At 42.8% G+C, this 24,509-nt stretch overlaps 1 protein-coding gene across 1 annotated transcript in view; it reads right to left on the reverse strand.

Moving 5' to 3' along the window:
- APPBP2 (amyloid beta precursor protein binding protein 2) overlaps nucleotides 1-17,897 on the reverse strand; it is a 49,832-nt gene extending 31,935 nt beyond the window's left edge. The window contains exons 1-2 of the mRNA XM_087717088.1: nucleotides 17,446-17,897; nucleotides 1,302-1,390 (exon numbers count right to left, since the gene is read on the reverse strand). Coding sequence (XP_087573214.1) covers nucleotides 1,302-1,390; nucleotides 17,446-17,586 — 230 coding nt within the window. The 5' untranslated portion in view covers nucleotides 17,587-17,897. The remainder of the gene's footprint in view (nucleotides 1-1,301; nucleotides 1,391-17,445) is intronic.
- Between the last annotated feature and the right edge of the window lie 6,612 nt (nucleotides 17,898-24,509).

The following is a 24,509-nucleotide window of genomic DNA, read 5'->3' on the forward strand; positions in this document are numbered from 1 at the left end:
CAGTTGTAAGTCACATTTTTCAATGCCACTGTAACTTTGAATGGTCACTAAACAAACTGTTGCGGGTCAAAGACTACCTGTAATTGTTGCAAATAAAAAGGTCATAAAATTGGATCCGGTCATGTGGTCACCTGCTGTACAACCTTCACGATGTATGGCCCTAATGGTCAGGCTCCATTACGGTCATAAGTCGAGGGGTACTTGTACTCTGCCTGCCATATGTAATTTCTAGCCAGCTGCAGCCTCTTGCAAATTTTGGAGGTCAACTGGAACTTTTAAAAAATAGCAGATTCAGGAAGATGGTTATCAAGAGAGACATATTCTTGAAAAACATGATTAGGGTGACACTGCATCTTCGTATTTAATAGATCCTGAGGTCAACAATAGGGCCTTATGGAAGTCTCTGCGTTGAACAGTCCAATGATTTGTTTAATCCCTTTCAAACAGATTCCCACCCACTCCCCGCGCTGGCATTAGTTTTTCCTCTCTGCAGCTGCAGGGGAAGTCAGAACAGCAGGTGAAATTTTAATACACCCACCCAACTCATTCCAACAGCCCCCGCCTTTTATATTACGGAAGAAACTTGTGCCACGTCCTCGGCAAAGGGGGAAACACAAACACAAAATGCGATTTACACAGAAACTAGAACTCCGATCCAAATCTGCTAAATAGGAAGGGCTCCATCACTCAGCATTACAGCCAGGGGTGGTATACAAACCCAGTGGAAAATGTTAACCCAAGAAGCTTAATTGAATTATTTTAAGAGAGTTTTAAAAATACGGTCTCTCGTTATCATTTTCATGTCTTATACGGTATTTTTGCTGAAGCCCCCTAGAGCTGCCTCGGAGAGATGGGAGGCACAGCAGTCAAAGAAAGAAAGAAAGCAAATGCATGCAGCTTCCCCACCATGAAAAATCCCTATGATTGCATTCTTTGAGGAGGAAAAACTAAGCGTCAGGCGCAAAAAACAGGGAGTCAGGAAAGAGTTCAAAAGCACTGCAAGTTTATTCCACGCAACCTATACAACAAGAATCTGATCTATTATGGTCAATGCAAATGCCGCCAGATAGGAGCCAATGGACTTCAAGAGGAAGGGGCTGGAGTTAGATATTTTTTGAAGATGTGGGGACTCCAGACTCATGGTCCATTTGACCCTGCCCTTGGGTTCAGTCTGTTCATCTCCTACACTAACAGAACACACCCAAGAAGCATTTGAATTGAGCTGAGGAAATTTTTACTGGCAAAAGCTGTTTGATATATAATAAGGGGAGGAGAGAGGAGCACACATTTGTAAAACGTACCTTTTATCTAAAGCTCGAAGCACCTTTGCGAAAACTTCTAATTCGCAGAATTCGCTACCCAGCTGGCATAGTCGGCCTTGTTGGTAAAGCTGTATAAAAGAAGGTGAAAAAAGAGATGTTTTTTTATTAATATAACAACAGGTACTAATTTCATACACAGGTTAGGTAGTGTTTGTTCAATTTCAAGACTCCTCTGAAAAGCTGGATCCTGAGCAGCTTTTCAAGCCAAAGAGATCTCATAACTTCATGAATTTAGCAAATATGGATTGGGGTGTGTCAGCCATTCCTTCCAGTATGATGGTATCTTGTGACGTAAAGATATATTATTACTTGCTGGACAGAAGGCAATGTGTCTTGGATGTGGCATTTCAAACTAAACACACAGGTTTTATTTCTACAATGTATTAAAACATATTTTTAAAAAGAAGCCATAATGACTGGTTTCATCCCAAACTGTAAATCAGTGTCACAAGAAGAAATAAATTTATGGAAAACAGTTATATTCAGGGCCATTACTTCTGAATACGTAGAATTTGCATATACAGGTAGTCCTTTACTTAAGGTAAAGGTTCCCCTCCGACTCCAGGGGGTGGGGGTCATCTCTGTTTCAAAGCTGAAGACCCTGCGCTGTCTAAAGACGTCTCCATGGTCATGTGGCTGGCATGATTAAATGCCAAAGGCGCACGAAACGCTGTTACCTTCCCACCAAAGGTGGTTACTATTTTTCTACTTGCATTTTTTACATGCTTTCGAACTGCTAGGTTGGCAGAACCTGGAACAAGTAACAGGACCTCACTCCATTACGCAGCACTAGGGATTTGAATTGCTGAACTGCCAAAGTTCTGATCGACAAGCTGAGCATCTTAGCCACTGAGTCCTTGTCCTTTACTTACAACCATTCCTTTGTTTAGTAACTGGCACTGAAAAAAGTGATGTATGATTATTTTTTTACACATATGACACTTGTAGAATCTTCATGGTCATGTGATCAAAATCTGGACACTTGGCAACTGGCATGTATTTATAATGGTTACAGTGTCCCAGGGTCATTTGATAACTTTTTGCGACGTTCTTAAAAGCCAGGTCAATGGGGAAGCCAGATTCACTTAACAACCGTTTTATTAACTTAACAACCTCAGTAATTCACTTAACAATTGTGGCAAGGAAGATTGGGAAACTGTCTTGCTTAGCAATGGAAATTTTGGACTCAGTTGTGGTTGTACATTGAGAGCTACCTGTACATAAAGGCAGTTTATTTCTGAATACCAGATACTACAAGCAAACAAAATGTTATTTTATTTATATATTATATCTTAGTCCACTTTATTGTCTATGCATTTCCCCTCCCCCCCCATTTGAAATCTTCTGTCATCTTCTCCAATTTAGATATCCTCCAGATATAGTGTTTTCAATTCACAGGATTTTTGAGACAGCATTCTGGGACTTGAAGACCATACATTTGGAGGATAGTAAATTTAGAGAGACAGATAACTTGATGGGACCATGAAGAAAGAGGAGACAGGAAGACAATTCTTAAAATACTCCCCCCCCCCATTAAAAATATCTTTTGGATTGTGCTTTATTTAGTTTTTGAAACACTCAAAGGATTTGGCAGCTTTGTTTTCCCTGCCTTAGCAAACAATATATTGCTCTCCCAGCAATCTGCACAACTGTATAACTGGGGGAGGGGGGGGGCATTTTACAGCGCTGCATGCTTTCTCCAAGACAAACAATGTGTTCTAGTTTGGGGAAACTAGATCTAATGTTCAATTAAAAAGACATTTCTTTGTTGTTGTTTTTTTAAAGAACGACTTTTACACTGTGAAAAAAAAAGCAAGCAAATAAATTCAGTAGCATTGAGAGGTTGCCACAAAGAAGAAAGGGTCCACCTGTATCCCAAAGCGCCCGGAGGCAGGACAAGAAGTAATGGATAAAAAGTGATCAAGGAGAGAAGCAACCTGGAATTTCTAAGGAGAAATTTCCTGACAGTGAGAACAGTTAACTAGTGGAACAACTTGACTCCAGAAGTTGTGGGTGCTGCAGCACTGGAAGTTTTTAAGAAGAGACTGGACAGCCATTGGTTTGAAATGATATATGGTCTCCTGCTTCAGCAGGGGTTTCGACTAGAACAGTGTTTCTCAACCTTGGAGACTTTAAGTTCTGTGGACTTCAACTCCCAGAATTCCCAGCCAGCTCTGCTGGCTGGGGGATTCTGGGAGTTGAAGTCCACAGGACTTAAAGTCACCAAGGTTGAGAAACACTGGACTAGAAGACCTCCAATGTCCCTTACTCTGTTAGTAAACTGTCCTCTGTAGCGGAGTTGGCATATTGAAGTAAATGAAAATATGGCTATTTAGCTTACAGTCTAAATAGGTACATTTTCAGCTTTTAACCCACCTATTTTCCCTCACATCCCAAAATATCCTAAAAACACCACTGGAGGGTAGGGAGAGCAAGCAGAAATTTCAGTTTTGCCATTCTGGTGGCACCTATGCTGCCTACAAATGTGAAATAAACAAATGAAAAAAGGCTGCCTGCCCAATTCAATAGCTCAGTGTTCTATGTTAATCATGCTATGCTAACTTGTTCAACAAATCACAGATTAATGTAGGTGTGACGCTCAAAGCCAAAGCGTGCTCATGGTGTTTCAGTCATTTTTGTTTCTCAGCTGGCCAACAACCAGTGGGGAGGGACAGGTGAGGAAGTATGCAGACTCCAGACTTGGAGGAGAGGCCTGAGACTCAAGGACGCATCCGCAGGTGTCCGCCAAACCTAGAGATACTTTCTCATAACAATACAATACCACTTAATTGGACAAAGTGACCTGCACTAACAGGGGGGAGGGGAATTTACATATTGAATTATGTGGGTTTGCACGGGAATTAGGTAGAGCTGGTTTTGCCTTTAATGGTGCCAAATTGATGTACTGGTATTCATTAAAGTTTGTGTGCTTGCTTTGGTTGGGATTATCAGTTGGGACATTGACATTAGGAATTAACCAGATCAATAATTATGTCATTAGTATCAATCATTTTAATGCTAATAGTTTGATTAATCAGGTTTTAAAGTCACAATATTCTGCTTTGCTATGTATAATGTACATTACAAATATTAACAATTTGATGACTTTCTCTGTATCTTAATTGCCCTTTAAAATAGTTGTAAACATTAATTATTTAGCAATTATATAACAAAAGTATTTATCAAGCAACCTCATTTGTTATTAAAACCCTTCCAGAACAGGCCACCTTTGTTGTAGATGGCACATTTAATTGGCCAGGTGCTAAAGGTTATATGTAGGGAAATTCCCACCAAGACTGTGGGAACTAAAAAAAAAAAAAGATTATGAACTTGATTATACTTGAAATAAATAGTAAGTTCATGAATTAGGTAAAACATCAAGAACGATTTAAAGCTGCATTTTTAGTATCAAATTTCCCTGAACCAACACAGCTTTCACATTCTGAATCTCTTAAAAAGAAACCTACAATGTAAACTCATACTTAGATTTCCTTTAAAATATATTGTGACATATTGGCAATAATAATAAAATCATATGTTTGGAAGAGACTTCAGAGGTCTTCTAACTCAGTACTTCTCAACCTTGGCAACTTGAAGATGTCCGGACTTCAACTCCCAGAATTCCCCAGCCAGCGAATGCTGGCTGGAGAATTCTGGGAGTTGAAGTCCGGACATCTTCAAGTTGCCAAGGTTGAGAAACACTGTTCTAGCTCCTGCTCAATGCAGGAGTCCTCACACTATCTCAGACAAATGTCCCACTTTGCAAGATAAATTTTGGGCTCAATTGTGGTCACGGACTACCTATATACCACTCCATAGTGCTTTACAGCACTCTCGAGGCAGTTTACAACGTCAGCATATTGCCGCCTCCAACAATCTGGGAGGTCATTTTACTAACCTCAGAATTGATGGAAAGCTGAGTCAACCTTGAATATTTTTTTCTCTCCAGTTATTTCTGCCCATCCTATCAGATCTAGCAGGATAGACATGCTTCAGGTTCTTTCCATAGGTATTGCCTTATGGAATCTGGGAGGGATGAAAGTGCCTGCTTTGTGGATGGGCTTTGCCACGGAAGTTTGGATAGGCTCAACAATGTTGGCCTTTCAGAAAGCCTTAAAAACCTGGTGCTTCTCTCAGGGTTTAGGGCCAAGATGTAAATGGAGCCTGGTTTGATGTTTGCCCTGTACTAACAGACCTATTTATCTATTGTCTTTTATTGCCTGTTCTATTGTTTTCACTGATGTTTCTGCTTTTATGCTTTGTTAGCTGTCCAGAGTTTTGACTAATAAATCCACATCTAAGCTATTTATTTCTTTAAAAATGATAAGTCAACATTTCGTATTTTAGCCAAGAAATCTTTGAGGGGGCACAGCAAATGTTTAAATCTGGCAAGAGTTTTTTAATAAGGAATTTTAAAAACAAAACAAAAACCCACAACCCAACAATCTGATTGCTATATTTTCTAATAACCAAACTTTGCAAATTACATAGAAGTCCAGTTTGATGACTACCAATTGATGCACTACTGGAGCACTGGGGAACTGCCAGAGGACTGGAAAAGAGCTGATGTGGTCCCCATCTTCAAAAAAGGGAAAAAAACAGATCCAGGAAACTACAGACCTATCAGCCTGACATCAAGTCTAGTTTAATAGAAAGAAGGACCAGGGGAGACATGATAGCAGTGTTGCAATATCTCAGGGGTTGCCACAAAGAAGAGGGAGTCAAACTATTCTCCAAGGCATCTGAGGGCAGGACGAGAAGCAATGGTTGGAAACTAATCAAGGAGAGAAGCAACTGAGAACTGAGGAGAAATTTCCTGACAGTTAGAACAATTAATCAATGGAACAGAAGTTGCCTCCAGAAGTTGTGAATGCCCCAACACTGGAAGTCTTTAAGATGATGTTGGATAGCCATTTGTCTGAAACGGTATAGAGTTTCCTGCCTAGGCAGGGGGTTGGACTAGAAGACCTCCAAGGTCCCTTCCAACTCTGCTATTGTATTGTATTGTATTGTACTTCTTGGAAACCAAGCTACAAGGAACGGGTGGAACGGTCTATTACTTGCAGTAAGTACCTCTGGTCAGGATTTCAACCTGAAACACCAGGATTCCAGAGCATTAATAAACCATGCACCTATCATTTTGCTTAAATTCCATTTCAATTTATCATCACTCGTGCAGTCAGCAAGTGCCTGTTGGCAGGCATCTAGGAAGGTTAATGACCTGATTTCAGAATGATGACACAAATTGTTTTGAGTGGCACCAACATCTTAATAAATACACAGCACCAAACCTTCTGGTGACCTCGCTCAGTAATTTCATAAAGGCGTTACAAAGCACTGGTGACAAGAGGGAATCCGGAGGCATTTCTGTTGAAGATAATGCACTAACCCAGTGTTTCTCAACCTTGGTGACTTTAAGTCCTGTGGACTTCAACTCCCAGAATTCTGGCTGGGGGATTCTGGGAGTTGAAGTCCATAGGACTTAAAGTCACCAAGGTTGAGAAACACTGCACTAACCCACTTCCAAATCTCTCAGAGTGTTCAGGGTTATCATCACCAGTCCAAAGAGATCAGAAAGGAAAAAAACAAAACAAACACATTGTGTCTGTTAAAAATGAATATGTTAGTGAAAGTCACCTACAGGCTAACCAGTGTTATCTTAACACTACATTTTATTCTAAACCAGGGGTGTCAAACTGGATTTCTTCGATGGCCGGATCAGCATTGTAGTCCTCCTCTGTGGGCCGGCCAGGGGGGAGGGAAGAGAGATGGGACAAATGCCTCTTGCAGCACCCGGCCAGCCAAAACAGGGCATGGGGGGTGCACACCACCCCCGCCCGGTTTTGGCTGTCAGAGGCACCGCAGGCTGGTCATTTGCTATTTCCATGCTGGCCCCACGGGCCAGATTTAAGCGCCCCGCAGGCCAGATCTGGCCTGTGGGCCTTGAGTTTGATACCCCTGTTCTAAACCCATTTTGAAATGGGTCTTAATAATCTGACTCAAAGTCCATCAGGAGATTTATCTGAGATAGATTTGGTTGGTACCCACCCTGACATTACTTTGAAAGGCTGGAAAAATTGAACTTTTCTGCAGGGACTTTGAGAATTGTTAAAATGGTGGTGGGTACATATATGTGTTAATTACATTGCGTTTCCTGTAATTTGTCTTTTCCTCCCTGCCCTACATTCTGAAAATGGAATAACCACATATGCCTCTAAATCTATATAAAGTAAATCTTCCAGATAGTATGCTTTTATTTATTTGTGCTGATTTATTAAATTTATGTGCCTCCTACTTCATCAGAGATGACTTTAGGCGACTTATAAACATTAAACTACTGCATTAAAATAATAAATACTAAATAAAAATATTATTTTTCACTTTTCACTTCACAAAGACCAACATTTTCCTGATTTAACTATCACTTTTTAAATACCACCACTGAAGTCCTTTTGAAGAATGGAGGAGATAGGGAACTGGAGGCTAAAGCATATGAAGAACAGTTGCAGGAACTGGGTATGTCTAGTTTAATGAAAAGAAGGACTAGGGGAGACATGATAGCAGTCTTCCAATATCTCAGGGATTGCCACAAAGAAGAGGGAGTCAAGCTATTCTCCAAAGCACCTGAGGGCAGAACAAGAAGCAATGGGTGGAAACTAATCAAGGAGAGAAGCAACTTAGAAATTTCCTGACAGTTAGAACAATTAATCAGTGGAACAACTTGCCTCCAGAAATTGTGAATTCTCCAACACTGGAAGTCTTTAAGAAGATGTTGGATAGCCATTTGTCTGAGGTGGTGTAGGGTTTCCTGCCTAGGCAGGGTGTTGGACTAGAAGACCTCCAAGGTCCCTTCGAAGTCTGCTATTGTAATTGTAATGCAAAAATCATAATTTGGAGAAAGGACTAAACATGCAGTAAAAGACGCAAACTGCCCATGGCTGCATTCAGACATCATAATATGGCTTGATTTTGAGTTGGTGTCATAGCTTCATCAACCCATAGTGATTTGCCAATAATGGCTTATGAGGAGTTCAGTATCTGAAATGCAGTATATGCTCTCAAAGATGGAAGATAACCGAATAATAGAATTGGAAGGGATCTTGTAGATGGAGTCCAACCCCCCACCCCCAAAGCAGGAGACCATACACCATTTCTGACAGATGGCAGTCCAGTCTCTTCTTAAAAGCTTCCAGGGATGAAGCTCGCACAACTTCTGAAGGTGGTAGATACCGATCTATGTTCTAATGACAGATCACTCCTGCAGCATGGTGGCTAAGGGTAACATTTTTTCTGTGATGGTTCCCAAATACTGGAATTCTTTTACAGGGAAAATATGACGGGTGCCCATACTATCATATCTCACCACCCATAGATTCTCCCACAATGGCTAGATTAACTGCATTAATACCATTATGCCAAACCAAGAGCAAACAAGGCTGAAGGCTTAGCGTGGAATCCAATCTTATAGAACCACAATATTCCAAAGGTGAAAAGTGTCTAAATTGACTAAATTAAAGTTCTAAATTCTGAAAAGATAATCTACTAGTTAGTGTTGATTTATAAAAGTTAAGAACCAGCTGACTGCACTTCTTTGAATCAGTGTGGCTTAAGTAATTCTTGAAATTCTTCTTCCCAAATGCTTGCCATGTTTTAGCGAGGCCTTACGTCCAAAAGTGTTGGCTATGTGTCTCCTGAGTTATCCAAGCAAAGGTCAGTCGTACCAGGAATAATTGATGTCACCAAAATAAAACAGGTACGCAGATCAACATTTGGAATTTTACCAGAAACAGAAGCTGGTCAAGCGGTGCTTTGGACCACAGCGAGCAGAGCCATCTTGATAACTGGATGGGGCTTTCAGGACCTAATAGAGAGCTCCCACAACACACTAAAAAGCCACGCATTGTATCTTTTGAAGTCTCTTATCTCTCGTATTCCATCTCTTCCTTTCTGAAAATAATTGTTTGTACGCAGCATGTCATTTCTTCCTAGGTTAAAATCCAAGTTGCGATTTTAAGGCTTCTTGCCCTTCAAAACATCAGCCTACGTGTAACCTCTCTCACAATGGTATTGGATTAGCGCTGCACTCGAACCGAGATTTAAGAATATTATTGGGTGTAGAACTCTGCATGCCAGGATCCAAAACTGCCACAGGAAAAGAGGCACCGTAGGCCAAAGATGAAAGGAAGTGAAGTTATGAAGAAACTACTTGGATAAGCAGACAAAAACGTTTCAAACCACTCAACTTCCAGACATTGCAAAGCAAAGGATTAACAACAATCAAGTTCTGAAGGCAGGACCTAGGCCAGATTCAAACATTGTACTAAACCATGTTTTCACTTGCTTCCTGGCTTAGCATGTTGGATGAACCAAAACCAATGATTTAAAAAATACTGGCTTAATTATGCTTAGCTGTAAACCAGAAAAGAGGAATTTGTTCTGGAGATTAAAGGGAAGCAAATTATGTTAGTGGGATTAACATTTCAGAGAGAAAATATCAATCAAACTGGGTTGCGGCTAAAAAGGACTGACAATTCTGAAAGCTGCATGTGCATTTAATTTTTATGTATGTAAACTTTGGGGTCAGTTGCTCTTTCTCAGCCTAACTCACCTCACAAGGTTGTTGTGGGGAAAAAGGGACGTAGGCTTCCTGAGACAGTACAAAGCACACGCTTAGTCCCCAAAACCCTCTTTTTATTTCAAGGTCTGTGAATTATGTTCATTCAAAGACCTAATTGCCAATTAGCTTTGCAAAGCCACATGGAGCACAGAGTCAAAATGGAGCTTCAGAATTTAAACTGACTAGAACGAACAAAGTTGCTTCCTGCAAAGGATCACATGCTTTTGCTCCTCCTTTATGTCTTATGGGATGGGCCAATCATCTCCAAGCCTTACTCCCGAGTCGCTGCTTTTGTCTTAACTGTTCTTGCCTTCTGTCAGCTCTGTGCATGCACACACCGGGAACAGGCTCCCCGTTCCTCTTCCTCGCTGATATCCAACTCTGGAGGCTCCGGAGTCAGCACATAACTACCAGATGGCCCTGGTCCCCTCTCTGCCTCCGACACAGAGCCCCTCATCAGAGCCTTCCCCAGACTCCAGGACTGGCCCAGGTTCCTCCCCAACCTCCTCACTGTCTGAATCTGCTGCCAGCTCCGCAAACCACTGTGGGACCACAACAGGACCAGGGAGAGTATTAGGTGTGTTTGCTGCCTTTGAGTTATTTATAATAATAATAAAGGTAGGATAAAATGATCTTTAAAAAATTAAATACACACATCTTATTCACATGCAATTCCCAGATACAGTAGAATTTTATTTTCAATTCTTCAAATTAAAAAAAATACTAGAACGACAGGCATTAGTCCTTCCATATAAGCAACAGACCACATTACATTGTATTTTACCCATGCCATGCTATTTTACCATCATAGTTGAGAAGGTAGGATAATCACATTGGGTTTGTGACAGATTTGGACCAAAGCAACATTTTGATGAAAGACAATATTGCTCAAAAACTGGATGATGTATTCTATTCCGTTTGGGAGAAAAAGCATAAAGTACATAAATATACGATTTTTTTAAAAAAAACACAAGCTGCTGCTTAAACACACAATATTTATTTTATACAGCACAGCAACTCTGTGATGCTCTTCATTGAGGTGTCCCAGCACTTTAATAACACTTGCATGTTGACCTTTTGAGAAGAAGACACGGCCTCAGAGATTATTTTGTCTTTTTCTTATTTTTCCTAATATAGCCTTTTTTTCTTCTTCAAATAATGCCTTTGCAGCAGCACCACCACCCTGTCAGATTTTCCAAACATTATTTCACAACTTCCTAGTCACATTTTGTAAATGATTTTTTCCCTTCTGCTTCTTGGAAAAACAAAGATAACGCAATTCCATTTAGTTGGCTCTAGAATAAGTTCAATGAATCTAAGGATACAAATGCTGGGTCAGACAAAGGCTTGCTTCACATAATGTGTTATAAAAATTTTATACGAGTTGTTTGGCTTCGGCCTTGCATACTCCATTGCCAATCATTGTTTTGTAAACCATGGTTTATATCTTAATGCACAAGGAGCAGCATCCATGGATATTTCTTTTAGTGTCACCTCTCTCCACTACACTGAAATTTAATTTTGAAATGAAATAAATACCATGTAAAGGAACCAGCAAGTGAGCTTCCTGTCAAATAACAATTAAAAGTTATCTCTCACAATCCTGGAACAATATCTTAACTGCTGCTATCTTAGCTGATCAGTTAAAAAGTTAGATAATTGAGCCATGGATGATTTAATTTAATCGGTTGGATTTGTAGAACACACTTTGGCCCAATGTGTTGTGAAACCCAACTAAAGTACAAGTAGTCCTCAACTTACAACCACAATTGAGTCCAAAATTTCCATTGCTAAGCAAGAGTTGTTAAGTGAATTTGCCCCATTTCTTTCTTGTTAAGTGAATCGTTGCAATTGTTAAGCTAGTAAGTGACTCTAACTTCTCCACTGATTTTGCTTGTCAGAAGGTAGCAAAAGGTGATCATAAGACCCCAGGGACAGTGCAACTGTCATAAATGTGAGCCAGTTGCCAAATGTCTGAATTTTGATCACGTGACCATGGGGATGCAGCAACCGTGGTAGGTGTGAAAAACAGCCATAATGTCACTTTTTACAATGCCACTGTAACTTTGAACGGCCCCTAAATGAATGCTTGTAAATCAAGGACTGCTTGTAGTTAAAAACCAAAAGCCAGCTTGATGTAGTGGCAAAAGCACCAGGCTAGAAACGGGGTGACTTCTTAACCCTCAAAGACAAAAACAGTTCTGAAAATCCTGCCAAGAAAACCGCAGAGACTATTAGTCCAAAAAGTTGCCAGGAGTTGACACCGACTCAACGCCTCACCAGAAAGCATTCATGTTACATGGCATAAGCTTCTGTGAATTGGTACAGAATTATCCAAAATAAACCATCCAGATGATTTGAATGTAAGCCCCATCCTTTTGGACTGAAGGCCACGTTGGCTGAGCTTGGAGGAAATGAGTGCCTTCTGCCATTTTGAATGACTCATTAAACTCATAAATGTCATTCATTGACACTTATAATCAATTTACATTGCCAACTAGTCCAAAAGATAAAGCAAATTGTTAGCATTAATCTGTATGCTATATAGATTATTCCTGTCTCAGAATAAATATAATGTATGCTTCTCTACTGGCTATTTTTTTAAAAAAGTACTTAATCCACATTTAAACGTCCCAAAAGAAGCAGAATTATTTAATGCAAGATCGAATTTGGATCTGTCACTGGGACCAGAGATTTACTCTTCCGAGCTTTTGGACTGACGCTAGAGCCCATCCTCAGGGAATTTCTCTCTACTGATATATGTGCTTTGGGCTGTTCTGAGTTGCGTTTATGTGGTGCCTTCCTATTGGCTTACTATAGGAAGGCACCACATAAACATGACTCACAGAACAGCCCAAAGCACACACTTTTCTAGAGAGAAGTTCCCTGACGACGGGCTTTAACATCAGTCCAAAAGATGGGAAGAGTGACTGACCCAGATTGGATCCTGCAACATTATCCTGAGACACATATATTGCCTTCATTCGTGAGAATTATTTAAAGTGGATGTTGAAAAAAAAACCACTGAGACATCCCTGATGTGTGAAATAGAAGGATGGATGGCCCAGTAAATTCTTTGCCAGGGGTTCAGATCTTTGTGAGGTCTGCCCATAGGCCCCCTCCCCTGATCACTATACAAAAACAAGACTATGGCATGTCACAAGGCACAAAACAAACTGCTTACTCTGCAACTCACAACTCCCATGAAAACATACTAAAGCTGGAGGGCTTGTTTTTCCCTTACTGATAAGCTAAGTATTATGCTGTGATAAGTAGCAAAAATGCACAACAATTTTTTTAAAGGCAGTGGAGACATTTGGCACTACCATCACCTTTTAATACAGGCAAATGATCAAAACAAAAAAGTGGGAAGGGCTAGGGCAAGAATTTAACTTTAAAGCAGACGTGTTTATTTTGTTAATGACAACTGTCCAAGACTGTTTTCCTCACATGATGTTCAAATTTTAATTCAGGGACAATGTAAGGGGGGACCAGGTGGGAGTCAGATTCAGCACCTGTATAGCTCTGTTAGCATTCAGGGAATTTACATTTCTCTTCAACAGATTTATCTAAAATTCATATTTCCATTTCTAAATAATGAAACTGAGCTCTCATCACATGATCACTAATTCCTAGGACAGATATTTCAGATGAGAAAAATCCCTATAATAGAAAACATATTAAGGTAGTCCTTGACTTACCACAGTTCAATTAGTGACTGAAAAAAGTGATTTATGACTGTTTTTACACTTACAACTGTTGCAGCATCCCTAGTCATGTGATCAAAATTCTGCAATTCACTCATATTTATGATGGATGCAGTGTCCTAGCGTCATATGACCTTTTGCAACCTTCTAAGAAGGAATGTAAATGGGGAAGCCAGATTCACTTAACAACCATGTTGTCTTACCCCGATGGCTTCCAAGCCTGACATGTTACTATTTTAACAGTGATGATCCACTTTACAACTATGGCAAGAAAGGTCGTAAAATGAGTCAAAATTCATTTAACAAATGTCTTACTTAGCAACAGAAATTTTGGGTTCAATTGTGGTTGTAACTCGAGGACTACCAGTAATGCATTTTACAATATTTTCAGGTGGAGGGAAGAGAAGAATGAATCAAAAACCCCACCTTCTGTCAACCAGAAGTTCTAGCTAAATTGTTATCATCATCATCATCACCATTAAAACATTCTACTGTGGATGTGATATATCTTGCACTTGGAAGTAACTCATGGAAGCTCTTAAAGATTTACTCCAAAGTGAAAAGGATGGGGGACATCTCTTTCTTGGAAGAAAAATTAAGATAGATATAACATGCAAGCACACAGTCCAGTGTACAAAAATAACTGGTGGGAGATTACCTATTCATTTTTTTTAATACAAAAGCCACATAGTTTCTATACTGCCTCAAAATGGAAAGAAGTTGAACAGGGTTTCCACCACCATCAAGAAAATATATGAATTATGTTTCAAAGGGAAATTCTATGCAAATAGGTGAAGTGATTTGCTACATAACTAATACGAAAAACAAAGCTACTAGAAAACAGCAGTTCTATCTAGATAACCACGGATTATTGCCTAACTTGTTTGGAGCCTTCGTGTGGAATCCTCTCTGAAAAATATTCATACATAGCAAAAAGCAGAGAATTAAATAATCAAATGGTCATTTTTATGGGGTAGAAACACCCCCCCAAAGCACACCTTCTCTATTAAAGGGCTGTTTCCAATTAATGCCACCAATCTCAGCACCCTGATGAGGTCCAATCTGTGAACATACTTCAAACACCAAAGTTAAAAAAGCACCAGTCTTTCTTTACAAGTAGTTCTTGACCTACAACCATAATTGTGCCCAAAATTTCCACTGTAAATAAGCAAGGCAGTTGTGAACTGACTTCTGCCCCATTTTACATCTGTTTGCAGGAGTGAAAGGAATCAGTGTAGTTGTTAAGTGAATCACTAAGCAAATCTGGCTTCCTCCACTGACTTTGCTTGTCAGAAGCAGGCTGGGAAAGTAACAAATGGTAAATCACATGACCCCCCTCAAAAATGCAACCATCATAAATACATGACAGTTGCCAAGCATCCGAATTTTGATCACATGACCATAAAAGTGCTGCAATGGTTATAAGTATGAAAACTGGTCATAAGTTACTTTTTTCAGTGCTGTTGTAACTTCAAATGGTCACTAAACAAATAGTCAAGGTCTATCTGTATTATAACATATTAAATTTACCAGAATAATTCAAGAACGCATTACAAAAAAAAAGACAGATAATAAAAACAACGCAAATTCCAAAGCAATTACATTACAGTATTTCATGTCTGGGATGGGCAGGAAGGTTGTAAATTAGCCCTTTAGGATGCTACAAAGCTCCTAAATTGGCCTTCCTCGACCAGTGCCTTCCAGATGTGTTGAGCAATGACTCTTAAAAATGGCAGTCGGTTGGTCAGAAATCATAAAACCTGAGAAATCAGGACATTTGGAGGGTTTCACATAGACACAAATCTCATTTTTTCCCCCAATAATGCATCAATAATGAAATGACAGAGGTTTTCTGGAGGAAGTTTTTCCAAAATCATAAGGTCACCTACTGAGGAAGGGTATCAAAGTTAGCCAACTTTAGAAATGAGGATAAACTTTTTAGGGAGCCAATAAAGTAGGATATACATGGTCCTCAACTTATGTCCATGACTGAGCCCAAAATTTCCATTGCAAAGTGAGACGTTTGTAAAGTGAGTTTTGCCCCATTTTACCACCTTTCTTGCAACAGTGACTGTAGTTGTTAAATTAGTAACACGGTTGCTAAGTGAATCTGGCTTCCCCATTGGGAAGGTGATCACATGACCATGGCACACTGCCACTGTCATAGGCATCTGAATTTTGTCAAGCATCTGAATTTTGATCATGTGACCCTAGGGATGCTTCAACGGTGGTGTGAAAAATGGTCATTTTTCAGTGCTGTTGTAACTTTGAAGTGTCTCTAAATGAACTGTTGTAAATCGAGGACTACCTGTATTTGTAGCTCAGGGTTTAAATGAATCTCCTCGCCTTTGAGGAGGTTTGGAGTGGAGTGGAGTAAAAAAGTCCAAAGAGATGTAATAATGAAATAGTTGGGTGAGATACAGGCAGAAGAGAGAGAGAGGTCCCTGGAAAGCAAATTGAAAAGCAAAGGGGAGTAATCATGCAGCAATGGGCTGGGATCAAGCCAATTATTCTGATGGGTGCAAATCATTTTTCAGAACAGAGAACAAGAGGTATTTTCAAGAGGGTGGGGAATCCCACTGCAAAGAAACCCAGAAAGAAAACAAAATTCCACCAAAGGCTGAAAACAACATGTGGATGGGAGCAGCTCCCAGGTGCAATTCCTAAAAAAATGGGAGGGGGGTGGGGTCGTGCAAAGACAAGCAAAGGCAAAGATTACAGCAGTGTCATTTTCCAAGAAAGGGGGAAACAAGAGAATTCAGGGAAAAAGGATCCTTGGTGGAAAATCACATGAATTGACAGAACTGGGTGCAGGATAAACAAGGCCCATATTTGGAAGAGGAGGTATTTTTCAAATTTCTATGTGCAATTAAAAAAAAACCTGTCCATGCCACCACCAGGCAGATGGAGGGGTCCAATTCTTTACAGGGGGGGTGCAAACAAACAGGATGGGGGAACCAAAGACATGGGTGCAATTCTCCCCAGAAGAGATGCAAAGCTGTGGAGAAGGGGGCTAACCAATTCAGGGTGAGGGGAAGCAAGGAGATGGGAGAGGGATGCAATTCTCCCCACAAGGGGTGCAAAGCCAGGGTAGGGGCTAACCAATTCTTGAGGGGAGGTATAAACAAATCGGGTGGGGGGAACCAAGGAGAAGGGAGGAGAGTGCAACTCTCCCCCCCCAAAAAAGGTGCAAAGCTGGGGAAGGGGCTAAACAATTTTTGGGGTGGTGGGGTGTAAACAAGCGGGGTGTGGGCAACCCAGGAAACAGGAAGGGGTGCTATTCCCCCCAAAAGAGGATGCAAAACTGGAAATGGGGGCTAACCAATTGGGGGGGGGGGAGGTTGTAAACAAACAGGATGGGGGAAACCAAGGAGATGGGAGAGGGGTGCAAGGCCGGAGAGGGGGGCTAGCCAATTCTTGGGGGGGGATATAAAGAAACGGGGTGGGGGAAACCAAAGAGATGGGAGGGGGGTGCAAAGCTGGGGGTGGGGGGTTAAGTCAGCAGACCGTGGGGGGGCAGGTGGGGGCGCTTGCAAGTGCGAGAATGATGAAGATGATGGTTTGGGCCAAAGTTGGGGTTGCAAAAGAGGCAAGGGGGAGCATGCAGAGGCCATGGGGAGAAGATGCCCTCCTCCCTCCTTTCTCCCCCCCCGTTTGCCTAAAAAGGGGGGTGCAATTCCAGTGTATGCCCCCCCCCCCACAGACACAGACATCCGAGTCTCATCCCAGCCGGAGAGGCGGCGAGGGAAGGGAAGCAGGGAGAGCCGCGGCCTCCTTCCTTCCTCCTCCTCCTCCTCACCTTGTAATAGACGTCGAATTGGATGTTCTCCGGCAAGGAGCGGATGTCCCTCCGGCGGGCCCGGCCGTAGCTGTCGACCACGGCCGAGATGGCGGTGTTGTAGAGCGTCTCGGGCACCCACTCCAGCTCCACCGCCGCCATCTTGCCTGGCTCGGAGGGGCGGCCGCCCTGACCACAGGAGGCGGGCGAAGCCTCGGCCGACTTCACCGCTCAGGCCTTAGTCGCTCCGCCCAGACGCTGCCGCCGCCGCCGCCGCCGCTGCTCTCCTCCTTCTTCTCGCCCGCTTTTCCCTCACCCGGCCGGGCTGAGGCGAGGCGGGAGCCGCTGGGGGCGCCCTCACGGAGAAGGAGGAGGAGTAACCAGGAGGCCGCCGCGGCCTGGCAGGGACCCGCCGCCTGCGTGAGGGGCGAGTCCGCGCCGCGCTTCTTTCCCCCCCTCAGCGCGACGCCCCGGCTGAGGTAAAAGCCGCGGGGGGCGGGCTTCGCCCGGCGCGCGCAGGCCGCGGCGGCGCGGGGAGGAGGGGTGCGGGAGGAGGTGGGTTGGGTTGGTGGGCGGGGTTCATGGAAGGCCCTCTGATGGGGAGGGGCGTCCACCCTCGCCCAATGCCCTCGAGGCGCGCGTGCGCGCGCGGCCTTGGTGCGGCTGGCTCTGCTTCCCCCCCCCCCCCCGGCAGGGTGAGGAGACGCGCGCGGCCCTCCTCAAGTTAGGGGAGGGAGGGAGGGAGGGGGGGGGGCTAAGGAAAGGGGAGGGGGCAGAGTGAGGGAGGCTGCCGTTGACACACAAACACAGACACACACAGACCCAAACATACAGAGACACACAAACACACAGAGAGAGACACAAACAAGCACAAAGTCACACACACAGACACGCACACAAATACACACATAAACACAAAGACACACACACAGAGACAAACACACCAACACACAGACACACCAACACAGAGATACACAAAGATGCACAAAGACACACACACACGGACACAAAGACACACATAAACACAGAGACACACACAGACAAACACAGAGAGACACACAAACAGACACAAAGACACACAGAGAAACATAAGCACAAAGACACACACACAGACACGCACACAAAGACACACAAACACAAAGACACACAGAGAGACAAACAGACACAAACACACACAGAGAGACACAGACACACAAATACACACACAGACACACAGAGACAAAGACACAAAGACACACAAACAAACAGACACACAAATACACACAAACACAAAGACACAGAGAGAGAGAGAAACACACAGATACACAAAACACAAACACAGAGAGACAGAGACACACACAAATACACACAGACACAGACACATCAGTCATCCCTCAGGGCTTTTGGGACTGTCTGTCATCCCTTGAGGACAGGGTCAAAAGGGTGGGGGAGTTGGTAAGGTTGGGGTTCGGGTTGTAGGGGGAAATTAGAATAGAATAGAAGTTGTGGGAGCTTCATCCCTGGGGGCTTTCGAGAAGAGACTGGAGAGCCATCTGTCAGAAGTAATGTAGGGTCTCCTGCTTGGGCGGGGTTGGACTAGATGACCTACAAGGTCCCTTCCAACTCTGTTAATCCATCAAAGAGTAGATAGAATAGAATAGGAGCTGTGAGAGCTTCATCACTGCAAGTTTTCAAGAAGAGACTAGACTGCCAACTGTGTTGTCCAAACTTTGGAACTTTAAGACTTGCGGACTTCAACTCCCAGAATTCCCCAGCCAGCTGGCTGGGGAATTCTGGGAGTTGAAGTCCACAAGTCTTAAAGTTCCAAAGTTTGGACACCCCTGGTGTAGGGTCTCTCGCTTGGGGGGATTGAACTAGATGATCTACAAGGTCCCTTCCAACTCTTAATCTTAAAGAGTAGAGTAGAACAGAATAGAATAGGTTTTCAAGAAGAGACTGGACTGCCATCTGTCAAAAATGGTATAGGGTCTCTTGCTTGGGGAGGGGGTTGGACTAGATGACCTACAAGGTCCCTTCCAACTCTGTTAATCTGTCTGTTAAGAGGAGAGGAAAGGAGGGGAGAAATGGAATAGAACAGAACAGAATAGTTTAGTTTAGTTTAGTTTTATTGATCTTGTATGCCGCCCACTCCCGAAGGACTCCGGGCGGCTTACAATAAAACAAGGGAGGGGGGTAATACACAAAACAACATATTAAAATACACAACAGTCACAATTTCCGTGGGGCTGGATATTTTGAAAGCCCCCCCGGCCTGCTGGAGCAGCCAGGACTTAACGGCTTTGCGGAAGGCCGGGAGGGTAGTAAGGGTCCAGATCTCCACGGGGAGATCATTCCAGAGGGCTGGAGCTGCGACAGAGAAGGCTCTCCCCCGGGGAGTCGCCAGCCGACATTGGCTGGCAGATGGGATCCGGAGAAGGCCTAACCTGTGTGATCTAATCGGTCTATGGGAGGTAATCGGCAGGAGGCAGTCTCTCAGGTACCCAGGTCCGATGCCATGAATAGAATAGAATAATAACTTATAATAGAATAATAACTTTATTGTCACTTCGAATGTACACTAATCATCATACATCCAAACGAAATTTCATTGCCTACAGCTCTCAGAGGGTCACCTCCTCCAATATACTCTGCATAAACACGACAGAATAAATAAATACAGAATTATGCATATATACCCACATATATTATTATATGACACAGAGAAACAAGACGCTTTAGTTCAGATGTATACCTGTATATGGCGAGAGAAACGAACCTTACGAGTTTAATGGATGGATGACACGTGTTTCAAACTCTGAGAGCCGAACTGATCCTAAATGGGTGCGGGTTGGAAAGAGAGGGGGGGTGGTCTTAATATCTTTTGGGGGAGGGGCTCTCGGGGTCAAAATGGGCAGCCTTTCTAACTGCCCATTGTGTTTGTTGGATTTAAATGCAGTTTTAAAGGGGATTGTTTTAATAATGCAATGAACGGGGTCCTTGGTGCCCCCTGAGCTGGGTTGTTTTCTTGCATTCTCCAAACTAGGCGCTCTTAGCATTGACAACATCAAGTTTGCCCAGGCTTGAGCGCCTAGTTTGGAGAAGGTAACATCTGCCTCCAAACAACCCAGCTCAGGTAGGAGCACCAAAGGATCCCCCCCTCATTTGCCTAATTAAAACAATCAACTTTAAACTTGCATTCAAACGAAGGCGACCTAGTTTGAAGCCTTCTCCAAACTTTAAGTGCTCTAGTAAACTGATGAGGTTACCTAGTTGGGTTGTGAAAGGTCTGCAAGAAAACAACCGAGCTCGGAGAGCAACAAGGACCCCTGTCATTGGCTTTAGTAAAACAATCAACTTTAAATCTGCATTTAAACTAGGGGCACCTCGCTTAGAGCGTTCTCCAAACGAGGTAATCTATAAAACTGATGGTGTTACCTAGTTGGGTGGCGAAACGTCCGCAAGAAAACAACTCTGAGAACACCAAGGATCTCACAGTTCAACCCTCAGCGACAAATATTCCATGCGTGCCAACCTGCCGCTTGTGTAAGCTGCGTGTGCGTTCCGGTTCCCTCCCCCCCCCACCCCAGCCAAGTTCCCAAGCCAAAAAGGTTGGAGACCACCGCACTAGACCAAACTGGTTCTAATCTCCTAGAAGACAGCAGTTCTGATAGATAAATTTTGCATCTGGATGAAAAACTCCAGCTGTTTATGGAGCTTCTCCGTCACCCAGGTCATGGTTGTCCCAAAGGTGCTTTTTTCAAGAGGCAACTGGACTTTCTGTTGTTTTTTTTCTTTGAAGACATTTCTCTTCTCATCCAGGAAGCTTCTTCACCTCTGACTCCAGAATCCGCTCCAGCTGACTCGAACTGCCTGTACAATTTTGATCCTGCATCCTTGGGGGTGGGACTACAAGACCTCCAAGGTCCCTTCCAACTCTTTGTTATTCTCTATTCTCTATTCCTTGTTGAACAAGATTTTGTGTTAATGTGTCATGTCCTTATAAACTTCGCTACAGCATTTAATAGGTTTGACTCTTAAGGATTTCAGCCTCGGGTGCCCATTCTGTAAATCATTTCCTGTGACTTAAGTGCCACGGGGCATAGCACGCCTGAATGAATATCAGGAAGAGAAATTGGTCTAATTATGGGTTTTGTACGGTTATCATATTTCATCATACGGGAGTTAGGTTTATGAGTTACGAATAGATTTAAAAATGGTAAAAGCTTAACGATTTCCACTATTTTAAAAAATATTTTTGGCACTGTATACATGTGGACAGATTTGTGGTAGCAAATCTGGCAAAAGACAAATAAATAAAATAAATCACGCGAGTAGAACAATTCTGAGAAAATACTGTTTTCACTTCTCTGAATTGTTTAATTATATGGTCTGACTCAGCTCAAGGCAGGTCACAGTCAATAAAAAATAAATAAAGCAGGCAACGAAAAACAAAAAAAAAGACGTAGTCCTTGACTTACAACAGTTCGTTTAGTGACTGTTTGAAGTTACGACGTCGCTACTAATAGTGACCTGTGACCGGTTTTCACATGACTCTTGGAGCATCCTCATGGTCACGGGATCAAAATTCAGACACTTTGCGATTTATGATGGTTGCAATGTCCTGGGATCGTGGGATCCCCTCTGTTGTGGCTCACCAGCGGCCAACAGAGCTGGCAGTGAGGAGGTTGGGGAGGAACCTGGGCCAGTCCTGGAGTCTGGGGAAGGCTCGGATGAGGGCTCTGTGTCGGAGGCAGAGGGGGGGCCAGGGCCGTCTGACAGTTATCAGCTGCCTTCAGAGTCAGACATCAGTGAGGCAGAAGAACAGCTGGAGCCTGTTCCCAGTGTGCACATGAGCAGAGTTGCCAGACGAAGGGAACAGCTAAAGAACAGGGGTCGACTTGGGAGTGAGGCCAAAGGTGGACGGTGAATGGCCCCTCCCAGAGGGAATAAAAGAGGAGCGAAAGGGGAGTGGAGTTTGCAGGAGACAATTAGTTCCACTTGGGAGTAAGGCCACAGGTGGACGATGAATGGCCCCACCCAGAGGAAATAAAAGAGGAGCGAAAGGGGAGTGGAGTTTGCAGGAGACAATTAGTTCATTCCTGCATTCTTGCCAAGTATTGCAGCGTCTGAAAGATCTCGGCCTGGCTACTCTCCAAGCCTGATAAAGGTCGGTAGTTGTGAACTATCTTGAAAGACGGTGGGAGAGGAAAGACTTGGCTGGAGAGGAATTCAATAAAAGGGATTTATCGGGACGAGGATTCGGCTTCGTGCTGCTGGAGAAGCCTAGGTCAGAATACCCTCTTGTGACCTTCTGACAAGCAAAGTCAATAGGAAAACCAGATTCACTTAACAACTGTTGGAAGGGATATCCAACTGGTACAGTTCTAAGCTGGGAGAAAGATGCTGGGAACAACCATGGAGCCTGATTGGAAATTTGGTTTATTGATGAAGCAGAACCAAACAGACAAAGACAGCGTGCAGTTCTGGGTCAGCTGAACAATTAACTAGATGAGTGCCAGGATTTTTTATGAAATTGTGTGTGTGTATGTGTGTGTTGTGCAATGTAAGGTGTCCTGAATGGGTGTTGGGCGATTCCTATTGTGGCCAATGGCTTTTGTCCTGTGTTGGATCTTGGCTGACGGGGCTGCTGTACCAATCCTAACACTCTGCTTTTGTTAGCTGTCAAACTTTGCTGCAAGGGGTTTTTATCCTGCCTTGAATGGATTTCTGCCTGCAGTATTTGCTGTGCTTATGAATGGAGCCATCTAGATCAGTGTTTCCCAACCTTGGCAACTTGAAGATGTCTGGACTTCAACTCCCAGAATTCCCCAGCCAGCGAATGCTGGCTGGGGAATTCTGGGAGTTGAAGTCCGGACATCTTCAAGTTGTCAAGGTTGGGAAACACTGATCTAGATAGTTCACTTTGTCTTTCTGCTGTGGGCTAATAAGAAAGACTGAGGGCTGCTTCCTGCCTTTAAAAACATGTTTCTCCATTTCTCCTTTAGGGGAATATAATATTCTGCCTTTTTTAATATTTCCCCAAATATTTCATTCTTCGGGGGGGGGGGGCTTCCCACACAACCATGTCACTAACAACTGCAGTGGTTCACTTAACTTTGGCAATAAATGTCATAAAATGGGGCAAAACTCACTTAACTGTCTCGCTTAGCGACAGATGTTTTGGACTCAATTGTGGTTGTAACTCGAGGACTGCCTATAAATTAAATATAATGCAAATATTGATGGATTTGCCACACCTGAAGACTTGTTTTTTTTTTTTTTTTTTTTTGCCTAACACTCTGACTTCTGCACATGCCACATGAAATGAAAGAAATATATTTAAAGCACCTATTTTGTTTTCTCTCTTTCGGGATGTACTAAATAGATTTCTCCCACACAGAGAAATGTTTTTTCAAAAGATGTAGCTCAATTACCTGGAGTGATTCTCTTAGGAGAAAAAAATCTTCTCTGCTTTACAAAGGGGAAAAAAATTACCTTTATGCAAAATAACTTGACAGTTTGGGAAAATAAGTCATTTTCAATAAGCAAATAAATAAGCAAATATAGCTTTGTGTTTAGGAGAAAGGAAGATGCCAAAAAAATCTTGAAGATGATCCAGCCATCCGGAATTAATCTATATACTGGTATATACAAATGTGTGTGTGTGTGTGTGTGTGTGTGTGTGTGTGTATCTGTGTCTTTGTGTCTGTTTGTCTCTGCGTGTGTCTTTGTGTTTGTGTTTATATTTGTGTGCCTGTTTGTGTCTGTATGTCTCTCTGTGTTCGTGTCTGTCTGTGTGTGTGTGTATTTGTGTGTCTGCGCGCGCATGTGCATATATGTGCGTGCACAAGTGCATATGTCCGTGTGCACATCTGTGTGTTCCAGCATAACTGAAAGCACACCATAATAGTAGTGGGGGATTTTAACTACCCTGACATCAACTGGGAAACAAATTCTGCACCAAGTGGAAGATCCAACAGGTTCCTAACAAACCTAGCAGACAACTTTGTTTCCCAAAAAGTAGAGAAGGGAACAAGGGGATTGGCCATATTGGACTTAATTCTCACTAACAGAGAGGAAATGTTAGAAAGTGTTGAAGCCACAGG

This window comes from Thamnophis sirtalis, unplaced genomic scaffold (genome assembly GCF_051295495.1).
Source record: "Thamnophis sirtalis isolate CommonGarterSnake01/CBP01778 unplaced genomic scaffold, rThaSir2_p1.2 scaffold_6, whole genome shotgun sequence".
Classification (NCBI taxonomy): domain Eukaryota; kingdom Metazoa; phylum Chordata; class Lepidosauria; order Squamata; family Natricidae; genus Thamnophis; species Thamnophis sirtalis.